At 39.0% G+C, this 22756-nt stretch overlaps 1 protein-coding gene across 1 annotated transcript in view; it reads right to left on the bottom strand.

Annotated features, from left to right (window-relative positions):
- Positions 1-3767, bottom strand: part of FRMPD4 (FERM and PDZ domain containing 4) — a 120958-nt gene extending 117191 nt beyond the window's left edge. Inside the window, exon 1 of the mRNA XM_026062920.1 lies at positions 3658-3767. Coding sequence (XP_025918705.1) covers positions 3658-3695 — 38 coding nt within the window. The 5' untranslated portion in view covers positions 3696-3767. The remainder of the gene's footprint in view (positions 1-3657) is intronic.
- Positions 3768-22756: the final 18989 nt, after the last annotated feature.

The raw sequence follows: 22756 nt of genomic DNA, 5'->3' as shown, positions 1-22756 counted from the left end.
GTCCTCAGGAAGCATATGAGTGCTCTGACTGCAATTTTGTACCCATGCCTTGGAGTTCAAACTGTCCTCTGCCCCTTGCCTCCATAACACATCCTACCCTGCAGAGAGTAGGGAGCTCCCACTCCATCATTTTGATACTGTTAAGCTTTGCAAAGAATTAAAAGTTGCGTCTAGGAGCCCAGGTCACCTATTATGCTAAGTAATATACAAATACAGAGTAAAAGATGGCTCCTAACAGAAAGGAAGAGAAAGAAATATGTATGAAGATGTTAGAATACACTAACGTTAATGAATGTGTGTACCTCTTTTAGTAGGTATTTGTTATAAAAGTTAGTCTTTATAAATTACAGTTTTTAGCTTGAATTAGGCCAGAAAGAGATGTCAAGATATGAAGAATCAAAGGAAATGGTCCTAGGTGAGATACCATGGCAGGAATAAACTGTCACACCTACAGACAGAGCTGACTCAGAACTAGGTCAGGCAGGTTGAGGTAATCAAAGGGTATAAAACCTAGGCTGCTGGTCAGACCCATTCTGCTTGGAGACAAAGTAATAACCTAGGCACATACACTTGTCATATTTGTAATAACGCAGCTTTGTAGTTGCTCTGCCTGGAAAAGTGCTCTTCTGGCACCAGGCTTCATGTTTACAGTGAGGGTCGCCCAAGTGCAAATGCAAGAAGATACTTGCTCTCTCACAGTCTAACATCTGAAGCTTGGGCAAGATTTATCCCTGGACATCTGTTAGTGCTTTTTAAACACTTGAAACTTATGAAAAGGCAGGATTCTTCTTATTGTTAAATCTCTGAAACTCTGCTGTATATTTAATTCATGTAAAGTTTTCATTACTTTGCTTTTATTAGGTATTTTAAGCATTAAACATGAAATTAATCAAGTGACAGTTACCATCAAGCTTATAATTTTTGCCCACCCATAGACAATTTGGAGATTGTGAAAAGTGGGTTCAGAGGCAGAGCTTTTTACCTGTCACCCAACCTTGGGCACCTTGAAAATGGACTACAACAAACCTCGCTTTGCTAAATCCTTTTTTTTTTTTTAATTAAATTCATTTTGCAAGCCAGAGCTAAGATCTCACCAACACATTAAACTCTACAACCCGTTTCTGCTGTCTCTCAATCCTGAGATGCTGGTTTTGCTCTGTTAAATTCTAAAGGATCATCAGAGAGAGAAAGCACTAGAGAGACCCACTCTAAAATGACTGGCCCAGTACAGCTGGTGGAAGCTTTTGCTGAGAAAGAGAAATGGAGCAACTGGTTGGATATGACCTGACTTGGGAGAGTGGCCCAGGGCTCCAACACTTCCTCTCCTTTTGTACTGTGAAATGTGGGAGGCTCATGTTTTCCAAAGCTGATGGGAGGAATCAGATAGATAGTACTGGAGTTGAGTCTTGATCAGTTCCAGCTGCATTTATATATTTAATTCGACCAAATTTATATATTTCATCTGACCAAATGGAAAAGTGATGCATCTCTTCACTCTAACATATTCACAAAACATTGATGGGGCACCCAGCAAAGATGGACAATTATCTGTTATAGCTGCAGGAATCTACATACAAACAAATGGAAGGAAGACTAAGGCCCCAAAGAGAATGAGAAGCAAACACTTCATAAGAGCATGAAAGTTAAAACAAACCAAAAACAACCACACATGAAAAACCCTTCACAAAACAGACCCCCCCCTTCCCCCACAACACTACTTAAGGCACAATTTGGCACTGTTTGTTACGGAATTTTGTTCCTCGATACATTTTAATGCATCTAGGAGAGCTGCAAGAGGATATGACACTTTAGCATACTAAAAGGCCATCCAAAAAATAAACGAAATGATCATTTGCAATGCAATGCAAGATAGAAAATGTTCTCAAATTACAAAATTAATGACTCTTAATGCACTGCATGCTGTAAGCCACAGCTGTTTATAGTTGCACAGGAAGTACAGCATCCCATTATGTGACCAGTGAGAAAGAAGAAAAATCAAATGCGGTGCCTGTCCTCAGAAGTTAGTGTTATTGTTCAAATAATTTTCAGCCCTGCAAAATAGACCTTTTGCATTCACTGACATGCTGCAGAGAAAACGCACGCCCCTGAGCAGTTGCTGCCGATATGGACACGGACCTGCCGCAGCCTGGGAAAGAGCACGCAGGAATCACCGGCACTTCCTCATTGCTTAGCTTCTGAATCTATCTCTATAATTTTTAGTGGTGGAGATACCTTCACTAACTCGAATAACAGAAGCAGCATAGTCACATTAACACAGTACTTTTGAGGCTCATGTATTCTTCTTGACAAGGCTAATTAGTTCAGGCAGAAAACCTATGCTAATATAGTGACATAGTGCCTGGCATTCAGGTTCACACTGCCCAGCACTGCACCCTGTGTCTTACAGACATACACAGCATGATAAACACGTATTCACGGAAGAATATGACATTTCAAAGTCACCTTTGAGCTCTCATTAACCCAGGCAACTTGCTGTAACATGGACAGGTCTAAAATCTCTCTAAATCCTGAAAGCCTTTCCATGGTTGCCTGCAGGTCACCACACTGCTCCAGATTTACCTTCTGTGGCTCCAAAAGCACACTCCTCCCAGCAAGCCAAGGCAAACACCCTGTACAATTGGGAAGGGACAGAGAGGAGAGGAAAAGGGATCCTCCTTCTTACACAGCACAATTCAAGTTTTGCAGAAGAAGGATCTTGGGTGAATTCAGGACTTTTAATGGTCAATTTAAAACAACTTTGATCCTTTTATTCCATGTTACAAGAAAGGATTGTGATTCTCACCCAGGACTTTTTAAGCACCTACAAGCTTCCATTCAGACTGATGAACATAAAAAATGAAATAATGAAAACCTCCAACCTTCCACGTGAGCAAAATCAAAATGCTGGCCTTAAAATAAAATGTAAGCTAAAGCAACTAATGCTGTAAAATCAAGCAATTGTTCTGCTAACTCACTACTACCCCTTCTCAGCAAAGAGATTTCACATCCTCAATAGAGTATATTTACTGGGATAGGAAACTTTATTCTATCCAAGCCACTTAAGTCACTCATAAGAATAATTCTGCACCGTTTTTACTGGGAAAAGAAAATCTAGTTTTGTTTACAATCAAATCATTCACATTGACGTTTATTTTACAAACTTTTAATTCCTGAGCTAAAGGACCATGAGAAACCTAAGAATTCAGACAAAAGCTGTACAGGATCAAGATATGTAGTTTCTGTTTACCAATATAATGAACTTATGAGGCAAACTAAAAGAGCTTACATGGCAGAGACGGATGAAAGTTGTTAGTCCCAGTCAGAATCAACCTTTTGCCTTATTCTTTAAGCATGGGTAATTTTTTTGTTAATGACATTTGCGGTAATTCCTCAATGAATTACAGGTTCTCATATTATCAGTGTTTTCTTGGCTAAATGAAGAAAYAACCAAGGACCAAAACACAGTTTTATAAAGAACAAGGCACAGTAAAGTACAGGCAAAGCTATCCCTGTGCAACAAACCAAAACAGATCAACATTAACTTTATAAGACTGAGGCTAATATTAGGATTCCAAGGAAAATACTGTTAGTAGCAGTGCTGCAGCACTGTGATACAGCCTGAATCTAGTGGTCACAACAGCTCACACTACCACTTACTTGAGGAAGTAGTCTCTTCCATCTCTGTTTGCCGTCATCTCCCATCCATAAGGTGTTCCCTGGTTCAAGCTCCAGGTCCCTGAAGGATGCGGCCAGCCTGAAGACTTGTTCCTGTGGCTGCAATTTCAAGGAGAAAAAAAAAAAAGTGACTTTTCTATTCTAATTGTTCTTCTGATTTACTTATTTCATGTCATTCACTGTGGCATTCAAGTACTTTCAAAGCTGTGAAATACACAGCCAAAAACAAGGCAAACAAAAACAGGTTAGCAGGTCTACTCATATTTGTAACATTCATCTAGGAAGTGGTGAGATGCACACATTTCTAATGGTCTTTGAACCCAAACCTTTGACAGGTGAATCTATCACACACCACCAGTTGTAGACCTCATTTTCAATAGTATACAGCACAAGAGAATAGGGAGTGTTTCCATTCATTGTCACTCCCTGTTCAAATACCTGTTTTCTGTACAGTTTTAGCAAAACACCCTTGCTGCACACATTAGACACGTGGGTGCTCTAACTGGCACAAGAAGTAACATCAATGTCCTATCTCACTATTAGCAACCGTTTTCTTTTTTCGGTTGTTTGTTTCATATGTGGGAATGAAGGAAAACCATCACACTTATGTATATGAATGCTAAATTGATTCGACATGCAGATGTTATTGCACTTGTTCATTATCTCTTCCTCCAGATAACTTTAAAAAGGCACATACACTGTTACCACATCTCTGCTCAAGCACTCTCTGCTAGTACCCCTAGTCCTGAGCAAGGGCCAAGTTGCACCATCCTAAATAAAGGAGTAGCTTACAGTATTCACTTGACTAAGCGAGATTCAGCAGCACTTCCAAATTACAGTATTTCCCCACTAAGCCTGATATATTTTGTGAAGTGTGATCTACTGCCTCCATATACAAAAATGACACAGTTAGCAATAGTCCCCCATGGTTTCCAACATGGAAACCCAAATTTTTGCACTGATGTTTTACCCCACGCTTTCAGGAGCTAAGCGTGAACTTACCATACATTCCTACTTCTGCAGTGGGAATTGCAGGTACAGAAGGCAACAAATAGTACTTTCAGCAAAATTAAGCAAGGCATGAATATCTACAATGTACAGTCCAAAAGAGAAAAAGAACAGGAAAAGGAGGCAGGATAACCAGAGATGCTAAAGACCAGCTGGGGGTGCTTCACAAACAAGCGAAGATGAATCAACACACAACACTGCATACAATCTGAAATTTAGAAATGCAAAACAAAGACATACAGACTAAGGGTGTGTCTTGAAATAGCCTTCTCCTCTTTCCTCTGTCTTTTCTCTGCCTATCGAACATATTACTGATGAGTTTTACTTCCTAGATTTATGTAAGTTCAAATGCTAACAAGGAACTTGTATCTCTATCTAAGAAAACAGATAATAAGAACTTATTTCCTTTAGAGAAACAGAGAGTAATGTAACCTGGTGAACACTTTTTTGAAAAAAGAAATTGGTCTGTACGGACAACTCAACAATTCATTGCAAATTGCTAACCTTAACAAAGTTGTACATAGTTAATCTTTGCCAATGGGGGAATGCATCATGTAAAACAAGCTGGCTACCTCCCCTTCCCCTTTATTTCAAGGATTAATCACCACTGAGAAAAGATATGGTGCTTCAAGATATGAATTACATGTAAAGTAAGAGAATTACAATGGAGTGCTAGATATCATCTGATTTACCAATTACATTAAGTACTCTATCATCAAGGAGTAGAAAAACATTTCTGTTAGCATATTCAAACACTAGTATTTGCCATAAGAAAGGGCTTAAATCTAACATTTAAACATGCTAGAAATCTTAATAAAATTAAGGTTACTCATGATTAAACAAATAAATGTCAGATGTGCTACATCACCCCAGATAAATGCAACTAACCCACTCTTAATCAGAGGAATGCATAAGAAAGGCATTTGAAGGAAGAAAAACAAGTTTTAAAATAAGTATTTTTAACATTTTCTTACATGCAGATTCATGTAAAGTGGAGCTTAAGCATTCCTTTGTCTCTCTGCATGCTTGACAGAGGAAGAAAGAATAAAAGAAGTGAACCACCCTACAATCTAAGAATGACAGGGTAAAAGACATTAAAATGGAAAATAAGCTGTATACAAAACAAGCTCCACAAGCAGTGTCTTTCACAGTTCACAGCTTAACTATATCCATAGTTTTCAAACTACACTTAAGATCACTTGGGATCTTAAATACTTTGCAGTTAGCTAAATCATGGTAGAAAGCAACCTATTTTATCTGAATTATAAAGACATACCCATACATTTAATATCTACTTTTCACTTCGACTCAATATGCTTTCACAACTTTGTGCTTCAGTTTCTCCATCTGTAAAATGGGTACGACAACATTTAATTTCCCATGTAAAGCACATCAAACTTCTACTATCGAATGATTTGTAGGAGTCCAGGACAATGATGATGATCAGTACCATTCTTCTTTGTATTCAAACCAATGGCTTATCCTTGTATGGATTCTAACATCAATGGCCTTTAAGCTAAATTTAATTTATCTGAAAGCTTTTTTGAGCCCTTAAAAAATTGCTGGTGACAGAACCTCATATAATGCAGGGTAGTAACTGCCTTACTTGGGCTTACTTACTATGGATATCTCTACATCTGATCTAGTCTTCCAGACTTTCTTATAATCAATGGAAGAGCAAGTAGCATTTTAGACACTGGGTAGGTCGAAGACACCACATGAGGCATTAGATGTGTGCAAAATCTATGAGGTGGTTCCAGAGAGGGGAAAAACAAATGCCCATAGCATGTTTTCAGTAGTCATTTGTACAATTCAATAATAAATGTTCATGTTACAACAACAAAACAAGGTTTTACACTCCTGCATAAATGAAGCTCAGAGGTGATTATCGCTGGTGACTCCCAGCAGCCTGTACAGCCTGAGAAATGAGAGAATGAACTGCATTATTTTCTTTTAGACGCTTCCATCCACTTGTTGAATATTATGCTGCTTGGCTGCAAGGATTCTATGCAAAGGACATTACAAGACGCAAACAATGGCACGGAAGGAGGAGGAGGAAACCATGACCAGATCAGGCATTTCACCTGGGGGAAGCACGAAGTCATTTTGGCAGGCATTAAATGCAGAAAATGCCTCAGAGGTGAGGAAACTAATCGTGCATGAGAGATCCCAGTCTAAATCCCACCGTCCTGCAGGCACCCAGGTGATCTTGGACAATCTCTCAGCTGTCTGATCACTGTTCGTCATTGCCTTCCCTCACAGGCAAATTGAGAGGAGGAGCACACTACAGGACTGCCCAAGTCTGACAGATCTGCACAATTCCCAGCACAGCTACCGGAAGGATAAGGAAGCACGACTTTCACTCCAGCAAGCCTTTCTGCGGACCGTGGCTGTAACTCGCTGATTGCTGTCCACCACTGCCTCTGCTCAGAGCAGTCAGCCCAGCTGCTGAAGTGCTCGTCAAGGTACAGCTTTTAGGTGGCCAACTTCAACACCAAAAGCCTTGGTCAGCATCGTTCCAGCAGAGCCTTAGAAACAAGGTGGTTTAGCTATGATATCCCATACAACCTTCTTTTGACATCCTTGCTGCAAATGTAGAAAAACTGACCTGCTGAATTGCTTCATGTTGAACAAATTCAGAAAATCATTTAAGCGGCACGTAAGGAACCAAGATGTCATATGAAGGGACCTTTGTACTGAGAATATAATAGCTGTGCCACAGTGAAGATCTTAATCTCAGCCTGTTTTCTGCCTTGTGTTTGAGGCATGACTAAAATAATGTGTGTTCATGCATCAAGTTTCCTGTACTCCATGTCGGCAGACCATTCTTTAGAGTAAGCACAGTGTGAGTTGTGCAATACGCAGAATATATTCAGTATAAACTATTGTACTAACAAGAGGTGAAAGTCTAGTAACAGTTTCTATCTCTTTCAATATCAAAACTAGAACAGTTTGAATTTTCAAAGTGTATTATTATAGCCTAATGTCCAGAGGATTTTAGATAGCTTTAATGCTTCAACTGAAAGTGGAAAACGACAGTATTTGATTTTTAAAGCTTCCAAAATAAAAAATTAAATTTTCTGAAAAATTAAATAGAAATAAAAAATAGCATCTACAGATTCAGACAATAAGCATGTGGTTTTGCTCCAAACTTATCTTTTTAAACAGCAACTAGAGATTTCTCTGCAGGAATAGGTCTTTGCTGTAGAAATCTTGACAGACTCTTTAATTACATCACCTCTATAGCTCAACCCTGTAAATTTTGTTGCAAATAAAATGCTTCCCTGAACTAAGTGGAAATGAAGCTCCCAGGCAGCAATTTTAAACAGCATAAACTGGCAGTGACACCAAAAGCAGCATTCCTATCCTCCCGATATCTGACAATCCTACTTCATATCATGTTGCTCTTGTGCCAACACAAATAAATTGGATCAGCTTAAAACTAAGGGCTAGTTTCTCATCATATCCATCTCCACCTATTCCACCTCTGGCCTCACAAAGACAGGTAGCCATACGGCAGCAAAAATGAAGGGCAGCACAGAAACTGCCTGCTTCAGGTACTCCTCAGGCAAAGACAGAAAGTGCTGGGCTAAAATAGAATGCCCCAACTTTATTTAGCATATGTGGCATCTACTGGGGCATAACGCTCATTGCACAATAACAGAGTGCCTACCCACCCCAAGGATGGATATGTTTAAGTCTGTCCTTCTTCACAGATGGGGGATGCCAAAATTCTTGTTTGCTTAGAAACGAAGTTGGACAAAGAGTTAGGAGATCTACTTTATCACTAGAGTAGTCTTCACTCCCTTGCCTGAGGACCCCAACTTGCACTCTGTCGACAGATTTAAAACTGCAACAGAAAGTAGTAGCAACCTTGAAACCCTCTGTTTTTGTTTGTTTTCTAATGATATGAAACCTGATTAGCCCTGATCATAGTGGCCTTCATTCTTGCTTGCCGCAGCCTCAGGTGGCTGGCTATCTTGCAGAACGATCCCCTGCATAGGTCTGGATAGATGGGTCCTTGCTGACTCCTTGGGATTGAAGTCCGAAGAAATAAAATGGACAAGGTACTGTATGGAGTTTATAAACCCTTCCTTCCCTCTTCACAGCCTGATCATCTCTTCCTTCCTGTAAGCAGAGGGTGGAAAGCAGTGGTGACGCATCTGAGTTGACCCCCACCTCTCCATCCCTCTTACCTTGATTAGCCCAATCCTTTACTGGGCAGGAAGGGGAGGCATTTCATTTATTCATTTATGTGTTTATTTTTAAGGCATGGTAGTGCCAGTTCCATGATTAACACTTTCCTTGATTGACACCAGCACACAAGGGTATCCATCTATATTCTAATGGCCACCTGTCACTTTCAGTTTGATGCCCTCTTGCAGTGATGGAGATGATGAACAATCTCTCCCTTTTTATCTTCTCCATGTCACTTACAATTCAATAGATCTCTGACATAACCCACCACCTACCCTAACGGTCTCCTCTTCAGCCTAAGGAGTTCTGATCTATACAGCTATTCCTTGTACAAAGGTTTTCATAGGCTTGATCATCCTTGTTGCCTTCTCTGAAATTCTTCCATTTCTGTGCCTCTGTTGAGATGGGGAGATCAGGCTTCACACAATACTCGGGATATGGCTTACCATGATGAGCCACCTCCTTAGTAGACACTAGATGCAGGCATCTCATGAAGGAGTTGAGGACCACCTCTGGTGTCTAGGCTCTCAGTCAGTGAAGAGCTAGAGATTCAGTTCACCCTAAAGTAGACACGTAAATTTGGCAAGCTTTCTACCTGTACTGACTACATCTTCACCGAATCTAATTTGGCGCTCGGACACCTCACTCACAYGTAGATACTAAAATTTGTGTTTCAAGCATGTGAATCTGGAGATGAATTCTACATCACCCTCACAAGAACCCTTTGCAACTAATTTTATTTAAATTCCCGTGTAACTTAACATTGGCAAATGTTATTACTTTATTATTTATTCCCCATTCTATACTGCTTTCCAAAACAGCTAAGAACAGCACCAAAACAAGCACAAATACCTTCCAAGCTCCTAGTACCTAGACGGTTTTAGTGAGAAATTCTAAACTACATTTGGCAGATGACCTTTTTCATCCTTAAGAGTGTTTAGAATTTTTGGGTAAACACTATCAATTTGTTACTGTTTGCTTCATTGATCTGATCTCTGACATCACTTCTAACTTTTCAAGTTGGAGCAGGTCTTCCATACAGTTCTCAATAAAGAAGGGTTCCCTATATAGGAACCCCGGGCTCCCCTTCAAACACACAAAGATGCAAAAAATACACCTTTTCCTTTCTCCTGTGGAGTTATTTTCTCCCAGTATTGCTTATATATACATATATAACGATTATCTGTTAGTTCACAAACTCCAGCAAAGGCTGAAGTCATGTATAGTTTCTGATAGAAATGTTCATAACTGAAAAAAATCTTTGTATGTGAAACTATGTATAATCTCCCTGCATACAAATCATTTAAAATACTAATACCTTGCATTTTTCCTCTTTTGGTATCTTTTGCTATTAGTAAATTTTTAAGCATTTACTTTGGACTTCTGCTGGATCAAAATAGTAGAAGGATTATGTTCTAATCTTCTTTTAAAGCAATCTCTTGAACAACACAGTTGCAAACAGCAGTGCACAACTAAAGTTACAGAACTTGTATTCTAAAGATTTGCAGTATAATGCCTTGTTTACCACTCAGATATTAAATATGTTGGAAGCATCTTTTTTAACATCTTGATATGCTCATGGTACAAGGTATACTGAGAAAAACTTCTAAATTTTGAGTCCTGGAATGTACCTTGGCTTCATCTCAAGTCTGTAGTAGTACAAAAGCCAGTTGCTCTGCACCCCACACACTGGTACAGAAGCCAGTCCCTCTACCCTATCATAAAAGGAAAAGCCACAAAAACAAAAGCCACATTGCACTTCAAAAAGTTCACTGTCAGGGGAGCAGGATTCCACAGCATTCCCCTGTAGATGGTCTAGTTACAGTGATCCCTGGAAGGTACCAATAGAAACACCAGAGAACAAAATTTTGTATTAGTATTTTTTAAAAGTAAAAACACCATACCTAATGTATGTGCAGGGCATGCCTATCTGCGAGTAAGAAACATGTTCATGACTCAAGCAGAGTTCAATAATATCTCTATGATTTTTAATCTTCCACTGCCTCAGGAACAGAAACCTGCTTTCTTAATCTACTTCTCACCCACTCATCTCAGAAGACTATATCCTACCTCAATCCTACCATTTTAATATGAAAAATGAAGAAAAAAAAAAGTTTTAAAGGACTTCACAGCTGCACTATAAAGATCAATCATTGCATCCTGCTATCAAAACTCTTCTGAGGGGCACTAGGCCCTACAATAGGATATGTGTGATGGACAAAAATTTTTTGATGCTCGATCAAGGACACTGAAAGGGTTGCTGTCTCTGCACACACTGACTCCTATGAACACTCACAGAAGTAGTTCTACCAGAAGCACAACAGATGGAAATGAGCTGCTCCAGACCCATCACACTGTATTAAAAAAGTTCATACTGGGACTTCTACTAACAAATCACCCACGTATGGGAGGGAACTTTAATGACTTCAGATACCGACAAATTCAGACACCCTTCAGATACTACAGATCTCCATGCTTTTAAGTCTTTTGCTGGATGAGGAATTAAGAGGTTTTTAACTCTCATATAAACATGCGCTATTTTTGAACTGCTGGAAACTCTATTTCAGTTAAAAGAAACCTGAGGAATATTACCCCACAACTCGAGCTTGAAGCTGTGAGTTTGTAATTAAGACAAATATTAAAGGTAGAACCACTGTCTGAGACTGTTTTTCTTATTTATTAAAACATGAAAACAAAGTGCTAGAAAAATATTTTTTCCCTGTGACACCTATCTGTCTCGATAATCTTGCAACATACAGCCACATTCTGGGCCAAGGCAGAATAACGTTGCCATGCATTTCATCTTACGGCTTGTCCTGAATTTCTGCCACAGATGAGGCACAATCACACACAATACAAATGCTATTCCACACTCCTGCCTGCATCACAAGCAGGGCAGAGTGGTGCAGAATAAAACCACTGGTTGTTTAAAGCATACACTGTACCAATTACACTATTGGCTATATGGAGAACGGCTCTTCTTAATCTGAAACTACAACAACATAACCTCACTTTGTCACAAGCTTTGTGCTAATGGTCTATAATTAGACCATTTCTATTATGTATCTTCCACACTTGTTCTTTTGCTTCTCTCCTGATGTTCCACTTAATGTGGCCACAGATATAAGTGCACAAACAGTGCAGTGAAGAAGTAGCTAGAGCCCATGGCTTTGCCTTCAGCTAGGTAAACAGCTCCTCAGTACCACGTGGTGATGCCCCAAATAGCCACTCTTTCCCAATATGTTCCCAGGACTAAAAATCTACATGACAAGATGACAAATGTACAAATAACAAACTGGGACAAGGGATGAAAGAAACCATGTGTGGCAACAGCAGTCTGTTCCAGACCTGAATAACAACCTCCACTTGCCCCAGGCAAGGGACAAAGTGAAGGTCTCATCACTCCCAGAGGCACTGTGCCTATTCCACGGTAATTCCCTTCTCCTCTCTGCTTCCACAATAAATTTTAAACTCCTGTCCATCAGGATAGTTGTTACTTGCACTCTCCTGCTCAGCAGTAGCTGAGTTTTTCCTTTTTACAAAAACTGTTTTCACATTCTTATTCCCTACAATCACCACTGTCTGCTAACTTCATTTTACTTTTTTTTTTAAATTCTTGACATATCTTATCTTCATTTCCCTCTCCTTCTCTCCCTCTATGTCATATTTCCATTATTATTAAAGATGTGCCCCCATTGCACAGAAAACAAAAATCTCCATTATATTTTCTTTTAAATTGCCACGACTTTCCATTTAAAGCACACTGACCCCATTAGAGATTCACAGTGCTGAAGAAATTACTTTCCTCTTCAGAATCTTGTTTTGCAAAAACCAGGAAGTATCTTAAAAAGAAAATAATGGTTTGGACTTGGATGTTTGTAAAAGGCTTTTTGACTTTCTGTTGCATAGGTTGCTTTAGCTTCATGCTGACATGCACGAGAAAATAAAAGTCTCTAAAAACTGAGGTGTGCATGATGGCTTTTATGTTTTAATGGGATTTTTGACCTAAGGCTTTCTTAGGTTTACTCATTTTTTCAGAAAAAAACACCCAAAAACAAAAAAAGAAAAAGAAAACAAAAAGTATATGAAACATTTGGCTCTTTCTCACTTAGTGGGTGGATTATTGGTACTGCTTTCTGGATTTTCTGTAAAACATTTTTAACATAGGTTTGTTTTCTCTCAAATTAGTGCACATTGGAAAACCTTACCATATCATAGCCGGCATCCTTCTATAGCAGGTAAACAAACTTTATGAGCATTCTTATTTACATACAGTGCAATCTTCAGCACTTATCTCTGACAAAATGACAATTATTACCAGACGCTGAATTATACCCTACATAAGAATTTTTTGCTCTAATGTTACCATGTTGTTACCTGAATCTTTGTCCCCTTGCCGGTATTCCCGTTACAGTGCAGCCATGTGCTATTGCACTACTATTTCAGTGAACAGTGCAAGAGCTTTGCCATTTCTGCCATACACCTGCAATATAGATGCTTGCCTAGGTTACTGAATGTATTGTTACTAATAATCAGTTTATGGTAGTACAGAGTAGGTCACTGGAGAGACAATACTGTAAAGTTTAACTATATTTTAGATAAAAGACATGTAACAATACATCATATACTTTCTTATCACCTATTACATGGTTGGCCATTTCTATGTTATAAAAATTTGAGGTGTATGTATTCATTAAAATTTGACTGTGCGCACTGCATTCTGAAAAGCAAATAGGAATTTCATTTTTATACACAGAAAAATTTATATTTTTGTTAGTAGCATGAATGGGCAAAACAAATGAGATCTGAATACACCCACTGCAATCAAAACAAGCACAAAGTGATTCAGTGTTTAAAAAAAGTATGCAGCAAAGTGAATAGCTTTTTGAAATGGGCAAGGTTTAATGCTTATTCATCAACTAGACTGTTTACTTGTCTGGCAGAATGAAAGAAGTCATCAGCTCAGAGTGGAACCTAGAGATAAGCAGAATATTACACAGAGCAGCTGCATAGGGAGGGCAGGGGTAGATAGGAGAGGAAAAGGCACAGATTTGAGATGAAGAAAGAACCTGGCACTGGAATGAGCAATGAAATGTGGAAAGATATCAAGTTGTTCTACAACATTTTCTGTGAGCAGACAAATTTTCAATAATCATACACTATAAAAAACAGCTCAGAAAATGTTCAGGCACTTTTGGGGACAGGATTTCTATGGAAACTTCAAATTTCTATAACGATGTTGCCCTTATTTCAAGCCTGTGGTCCAAATGCGTATCAAATTGCAGTGTTCTGGGTCACCTGAAAACTCTTCCAGGGTGTTCCTGCCCTAATGTGATAGGTTAGCCTGTAGGAGAGTGAAGCACATCAGAGGAAGCAGCAAACAAGGACCCACTTACACCTGTAATTGCCAAAAAGGAGACAAAATTGTTTTTCTAAAGTTGAATTAAAGCCAAAATCCCTAATGCTTTATTTTGTCAGTAACTCTTATCAGGTTTCATAATGAACTCCTTCAGTAAGCAGCAGAACAAAAAAATCTGACTCTTCAATTTAGTTAAGAAGCAAGCATGATGGGGAAGACAGAAGGGGAAAACACACTTACGCATCTACTAGTTCCCCAGATCTCAACTATAAAGAATTTCCCCTTCTCCCTTTCAATTTCTTTGAAAATAAAAAAGAAATGRTGGAAAATTAAATAATGACAATCTACATTAAACCTATTTTATAAATGAAATCAAATAAATGCTATCTCTTAATATTGAAGAAAATGCTATTTAAATCACTTCTTACTATCCAGATATTAGTAAATAATATGAAGCGTCACTGTTCAGCGATTCAACGAGCAGCTCCAAAAGCCCAAGAGTCTTTTCCTCAAAATATACATTTGATAACCTGGATCAAGATATAGCCACTCATCATTAGCTTAGTTCATGTCCCGTAAACCCTTTAAAATATTATTTAGAAAAATTGTATAAATTTTTCAGAAGAGTATAATAAGGTATAAAACAACAAATACAGGGACTAGTTTGTAAGAGGTCCACTCATCAGAAATTTTAGTACCAAGGTAACCAGAATCTGCTGTCTAGACTCTAGACTTCACAAGTCTTCTTGAAATACTATGTTTAAACACGTAATCATAGTTCAAGGTATTTCGTTCTGCTTTATAAATGAAAAAAGTCTCAATATTCACAGAATCAGAGAACAGCTGAGGTTGGAAGGGACCTCTGGAGATCATCTAGTCCAACCCCCCTGCTCAAGCAGGGTCACCTAGAGCACGTTGCACAGGATCGCATCCAGACAGCTTTTGAGTATCTCCAAGGAAGGAGACTCTACAACCTCTTGGGGCAACCTGTTTCAGGGTTCTGTCACCCTCACAGTAAAAAAGTTCTTCCTCATGTTCAGACGGAACTTCCCGTGTTTCAGTTGTGCCCATTGCTTCTCGTTCTACCACTGGGCACCACCGAAAAGAGTCTGGCCCCATCCTCTTGACACCCTCCCTTCAGATACTTATACACATTGGTAAGACCCCTCCTCAGCCTTCTCTTCTCCAGGCTAAACAGGCCAAGCTCTCTCAGCCTTTCCTCATAAGAGAGATGTTCCAGTCCCTTAATCATCTCTGCAGCCCTTTGCTAAACTCACTCCAGTACTGCCACATCCCTCTTGTGCTGGGGAGCCCAGAACTGGACACAGTACTCCAGATGTGGCCTCACCAGGGCTGAGGAGAGGGGGAGGATCACCTCCCTCGACCTGCTGGCAACACTCTTCCTGATGCACCCCAGGATACCATGGGCCTTCTTGGCCACAAGGTCGCATTGCTGGCTCACGGTCAACTTGGTGTCCACCAGCACTCCCAGGTCCTTCTCCGCAGAGCTGCTTTCCAGCAGGTCAACCCCCAACCTGTACTGGTGCATGGGGTTATTCCTCCCTAGGTGCAGGACCCTGCACTTGCCTTTGTTGAACTTCATGAGGTTCCTCTCTGCCCAGCTCTCCAGCCAGTTGAGGTCCCTCTGAGTGGCAGCCACTCCTCCCAGTTTTGGAGCATCAGCARACTTGCTGAGGGTGCACTCTGTGCCTTCATCCAGGTCACTAATGAATAAGTTGAACAAGACTGGACCCAGTACTGACCCCTGGGGGACAGCGCTAGCTACAGGCCTCCAACTAGACTCTGCACCACTGACAACAACCCTCTGAGCTCTGCCATTCAGCCAGTTCCCAATCCACCCCATTGTCAGCTCATCCATCCCGCACTTCCTGAGCTTGCCTATGAGGATGTTCTGGGAGACGGTGTCAAAAGCCTTGCTGAAGTCAAGGTAGACAACATCCACTGCTCTCCCCTCATCTGTCCAGCCAGTCATCCCATCATTCCACTTGGCTTTAAACCAAAACTTTCAAAACGTGGAAAATACAAAAAAATATTCATCCCTCCATTAAAATACTAACTGTACCATTTACTTTTCTAGATTGCACTTGGGGGAAAAAAATACAAAAATCTTTGGAAAAGGATCACATAAATTTTGTGGGGGGCAATTCATTTACATTCTCAAATCATTTGCATAAAAAGCTACATTTCTATTGCTGTCAAGATAGAAGGTTTTTTTTCTTTTCTTTTGAGCTTATTTATAGTTCTACATTAGGGAATAAAAATTTGAAGTTATGCTTTATATAGGAACCTATTGAGAAATTACGTAATTAAAGGCCATTTTGAGGGACAGTCAAAATTTAACTTTTTATCACTGTAAGAAAACTTTATCTTGATATGAGGGTTTTTGTTATTTTTTGTTATTTTTTGTTTTTTAGGAACCCCCCTTCTTTTTCTTGCATTCTCCACCCCTCAACACACATCAATAGAAGCTGTAGTACCCTGAAGCTCCACGGAAATCAGAAACTTCCAGGTTCCAGGCTAGGGGATGAAAATGCTTGCAAAAGGGAAAAAATTGCAACTGAAAGACAGAAAGCAAAGAATGAAATTTTTTGCTTACAACTAGTCTTGGGAAAAAAAAAGGAAAAGAAAAGGGTAAACTTCAGCATTTTACAAGAACCCCATCAGCCCTAGAATAGCAGCACAATGAACACCACTAACACTAACCTTTTCTGTCATTTTAGGATCACATTTTGCTAATATTTATGCTGCACGCTCCTCCTGCCACCTTTTCCTTATTACCATTTTAAAACACCCACAGAAAGTAAAGCCAGTTTAACCTTCTGTCCTGGGAAGACAGGAAAACTGAATGCACTTTAATTCAAAATAAATCAAAAAAGCAGACATGGACAAAGACATGGAAAAACAGGACAAAGAAAATTACTCAAAAGAATGAAAAAAGTTATCTCAAATGTGCATCAACAGGTAAACATTTACAAACTTGCATGTGATTTTTAAATTAAGCAGTATTTGTAATTACACCTTGACTTCAGTGTATAGTGACAGAATATCACTTACCTGCTATAGTCAACATACACAGCAGATCACTACATTTTTAGGATTCTAGGCTTCCTTAGAAATAACTTCAAATATAATGTTCACAGATGAGAATCTTGTGCAACTAAGTCTGAGTAGAGTAGAAATAAATCATTTGAGGCAACACCAGATACTACGTGAGCCGAGCAAGTGAAATGCTCTATATCACATTTTAAGCTTACAATACACTGTAGTAAGAAACAATTCTCATCGATTTTTTACTTCAAATTCGAGTCTGTAAAAACTTGGCAGAACACAGAATTAATAGTCTTCCCTTAAGCTCCTGCTGGTCCACTTCTATCATTACCTGGTCTCACCTTTTGTCAGCAGATAAGATATATGCTATGCTGTCAAATTGGTTCTAATTCTGATTCCAAATGGTGTAAATTGATAGCACTGTTACTACACAGCCAGAAAGTCAATCATTAAATCAGCTTACCAATTCCTAAGATTGTCTGCTTTGAATTAAAATCTGCTACTTTTTAGATACTACTTCATCAATCTAAATATTAGGTATTTTTTGGCTTTAGATTATCAACAACTGAAACATTTCAGATCTCAGGGAGAATACTGTTCTCGACATGAATCAAAAAAGGCAGCTTTTAAAGTTACCGTGGGTTGGCAATAGAGGTACTGTGTGATTTACAAAAAATAAAATTGAAGTATATTATCATTTTGTGTTAAGCTTTTAAAACATTATATCATAAAACAGTCTGCAGCTGGAACAGGAATGCTAGGGATATTTTAATAATTATCTCTCTCTATATACAGCTACTTTTCTAGAGTATATCATTTTAGAGTAAACAAAGCCATACTAAAAATCTGAACTTTTCTGCTTCTTTATGATATTAGCCCACAATTTACATAAAATTTTACATCACATTTTATTCACTAGATAATCCAGAAGTTGAACATATTAGAACTGACAATTCATTACATACCTTTTAAACTGGGTTAAAATACATTTTTGTGCCCTCTAGAGCCCAGAGGCTCAGAAAATCTAAATTCTGCCAAAGCTCTTGCTCCCAGGCTATCAGAAGTGGCCAAGCAGTATTTTATCCATGCCCTGATGATCCAACATTCAAAGATTTAAGTAATTCCAGTACATTAGCAATATATGCTTTACTTTTATGTTCCCTCCTTTGTCCTGCCAACCCTTGGATACAAGAGACACAAGTTAGAGTAACTGTCAAAAATGGAGTAAGAAAATGAAAAATATTTCATTGTTATTCCATTGAAGAATAAGCAGATTTCATCCCCAATCATCATTTGCATCCATCATGCTCTTTTTACAGGCTGCATTCTTCAATGTAGTCCCAAGGCTATTACCTACCTCACATATCTTTAATATTAACAGCCAAGTTTAGAGTTTAACTTGAATGTCATTTCTGGTATCAGCTGCCTAAAACAAACAGGTTTTAACCTATGTCCATTTTTACTTTACACAGTCCACAGCAAAAGCTATGGCTGAGCAAAAATGCAGTGTACATCCAGCAGGCTACTAACTGGTGCACTTCATAGAATCACAAGGTAATTCAGACCAGAAGGGACCTCAGGAGGTCATCTAGTACAAACTCTTGCTGAAAGCATTTCATGTAAAACAGTATGAAAAAAATGCATTTTTCCTGTATTAAACTGCAAACTAAGTTACCTGGATTTAATCTTATATATTTGAATTCTATTACTAATCATTAAACAGAAGACAGAAAGAGAGAAACTTGCTTACTCTATTCTTTGCTGTTCTTTGGCATATATCCCTGGGTTTTTTTTCCATCGGTATTTCTTAACCTAGCAATTTTTGAAGACAAAACTTGTAAGCCAAAAACCTATAATGTAAAATGTTTTTTTCCCTCCCTTTACCTAGGTATATCATCTGTAAAGCACTCTAAAGGTAGATAGTGCTTTTACAACTTGTAGAAGAGAAAATATAAGTGGAAAGATCTTGTTACATACAAAGCTCTTAGGATATTAAGAATCTAGCCAGCTAAATTCTTAATAACTTCAGATATTAAGCCATCTAGTTATGTATTTGGGTAAATAACTTTTTTGTGATAACAGTGTCTTAAAAACAGAAAAACAACAAAAAAGGCCACATCCCCGAATCCTTCCTCCTCCAATTCACACCAATCCTTGGCTGTATGAACGAGCAATCACTTGGGCAGGAATATGTCCTGGTGAACAACAGGCAACGGCACTGCCACTATGACAGCTACCAGAAACCATCACCCTCTCACATTCAGCAAGTGAGAGCTACAGAAAAGGGTACAGGCGGAAACAAAACTGATGCAGCTAGTCTCCTTAGAACCACTGACAACAAGGTTCCTAAAGATCTTGCAGCAGAAAACGAAGGTTTCCCTGCCCTCAGAAAATTAGAGGGACTCTGGAATTTACACAGATTTAATATTCCTCCCTGCCATTAGCTTGTAGTGCTGCAGGATGATTTCCTACAGTAATAAAGATGAATCTGGTTGTAGCTTGTAACTGCATGTTCCAACTGAGGTACGTATGCACACACACATTTAGATGCAATTTAGCTCTCTGAAACCATATATTTGCTACACTTTCAGTTCTTGGAGCTTGCTAGTAATTGTCTTATGAATAGGAATGCAATTCTGCATAATATCAATAGAGGCAAACCAGAGCAAGAGTGTATACAAATACTATATTTAACAGCCAATGTGAAAGAAAATTTTTACATTTTTTTCAGTGCCTAGATAACAACTGCTACTGTAAAGCTCAGAGTCACCTGGCCAGCTCTACCCTTCACTGCATTTTCTTTTTGCTGTTAAGATATGATGTATGTATATCTATTTAGTTAGATACTTGTTATGTGATACATGCACTGTTCCAGCTACTATTGTATCCCACTGACTTCACAAAATAGTCTCTAAACTGGGTTTAGACATACACCCAAGAAGGTATGGGAGAGAAACTGTCCGCTCTAGTTAGTCCCAATCTCACCATCAGCTGTACCACGTTTGGCTTCCATGAGACATTCTCAGCACAAAAGGTATTGCAAAGCCAGCAAAGTATAGGTTTAAAGATTATTCAATGAGAACATGCAATTTGTTCCATCTTTCTGATTTGCAAGAAAGCCAAAAAAGGGGGGGGGAAATGTAGAAATAAATATGACAAACACATTAGTCAGCAAGCTTCAGATGCAGGGAGTAAGCAAAAGTGCTCAGCTCCTGGTGGCCAGTTGCTCAGAGCGAAGCCCTCACCGGGAAGAAGTGGCAAGAGGAGACAGTCCCCATCAGCCTAGAGGAAAGTCAGGCTGCCCACACCGGCGAATGCAGGTGGCTGCGGGACCAGTGTCCACGTGGGAATGGGGAACACCGGTCCGAGAACGGTTGCTGGCGATCACACCAAAGGTAAGGCTCTCTCATCACATCTCTTAGAGCAGGTAGCTGCAAAACTTTGAAAGAAATAACTGTCGTTTCAAGTCAGCTTTTCTCCCAGCAGCGGTCCTAAGTTACTTAATCTCTTCTTTTACAGAAGCCATTAGATAACAGTTCATCCTTGCTATCCTGTCAGTTTTTTCTTGTGTTAATATATCCTATTTGAAATGGCTACTCCAAACATAGAATAAACCAAGGAAACCCTTACCAAGTTTGATTTTAGAACCGTGTGAGAAATAACTCTCATCCTTTTGCACTGATGTCTCCACCGATGCAAATCTCTTYCTAATTCCTTCCTTGACAGAACAAAGCAAACATATTCTTTTATCCTGAAATCTTGGCTGGTAATCCGACTGATCTGGCACACGCTGAGCCCTGCGCTGCCAGGGTAGTGGGGATGTATTATTTAATAGCCGCACTAGCCAGCTCAGGGAGCTGCTGCTACCAGCAAGGCACGGGGCTCCCCAAAGCCCGGGGCCACACCAAGGTGCCGCAGCCTGCTGCGGGCAGGGTCATAAACGCTGCCATTGCATGAAGAACAGTCTTTCCTGCCACGTGTTGGCCCAAATTGCATGATAGCAGGCTGAAGGCCTGGGATTTTTTTTATCACTGAGAACTCTCTGATAGTTCACGGAGCTATTTTTATTTCTTCAATGTATTAATTCTCCCACCTACTTTCCAAGGCACAAAGCAACACAGAACTTGACAGCTTACTTACTTTAAAGACATTCAGAGATTTACATGCATTCGTAAGTGCCTAGTTATTTATAAACCAGGCAAAAAAGTGCCTAGTAACCGGTCTTATTTACTGTGGCATTTTTGATATTCCCATTGAAGTCCACCTGAATCTTTAGATGCTTCAGTATCTTTAAAATCTCATTGCAATGATTTAGAAAGATGAATCTATGTTTAAAATGGCCTAGGCCCAGATTGTATAAACATGTTGCTAAGTTTAATTAAGTTGAGACTGAATTAAGCATTTTAAAATAAATTAGTATATCAGCAAATACATTACAGCTAACTGACTTCATTAATCCTGTTTTCAAAGGTCATACCTTAACACATTTAGATCTTCAATTTAGCACCAACTCAACCAGTAGAATAAATTTAGATATACATAGCTTTTTAAAATTAATATAAAATTGTTATTTCTTATTCATGATGTAATGGATTATATTCTGTTCTCAAATGACAGTATACAGTTTTTAAAAAATTCACCTTGGAGGACAGTACTTACATGTTGCAACTACAGCTTTACAACCCTGTTTTTAAAGTCATGGGTAAATTCTAATTCCATCTGAACCAAAGGAAATTTTACTACTGATTTCAACAGAGACAGATTTTATCCCTGGACTATGATTGATGATAATCCCCATCACCTGTGTGCAACCTTAATGAAGTTGCTGACATCCACAGAACAGCACAAATCCAGAACACAGTCGGTCCTTTCATTTTCTACACCAGCTCCACAGGAAGAGCTCTGAATGTCACTACAGGTATATGCTCAGATTGTAGGCTTCGGAGCACAGTACATGCCCAGAAACATTGCTGTCTACATAAACATCTCATGCAGTGTAAAATTAGTTCTGCAGAACTGACAGCACAAAGAAACAATACATTGCTGTTTGGATGGTAAACATTTACAGACTGTCAAGTTGAGTTGCAACTGCATCAGCTCTACTGCTGGGGTAAACATAGTTGACTCGGAGTCCTGAAGCCATGAAGCTGATTTACCTTAAACATAAAAAGGATGTTCATTCCTAACCAGGCAAATAGACATATATTTGAGGGGATATACTTTTTTCTTCTTTCCAAAAGTAAAAATTTAAGATACTGTTCAGAAAATAAACTTGTTTTCTTAAAAGTCACCACAAGGCAATTTTCCCTTTCATCAGCTCTGTCATGGCAGGCAAACACACAGGCATACTTGAAATGCAAGTAGGCAGTGAGCAATGTTTTTCAGACTGGTCTTTGTGATCTACTGTGGCATTAATAGGAACATTTCAATACCTACAGGTTTACAGGG

The sequence above is a fragment of the Apteryx rowi genome, unplaced genomic scaffold (genome assembly GCF_003343035.1).
Source record: "Apteryx rowi isolate R43461 unplaced genomic scaffold, aptRow1 scaffold_196, whole genome shotgun sequence".
In the NCBI taxonomy this organism is placed as follows: Eukaryota; Metazoa; Chordata; class Aves; order Apterygiformes; family Apterygidae; genus Apteryx; species Apteryx rowi.
This window is presented reverse-complemented; position numbering and strand designations above follow the sequence as displayed.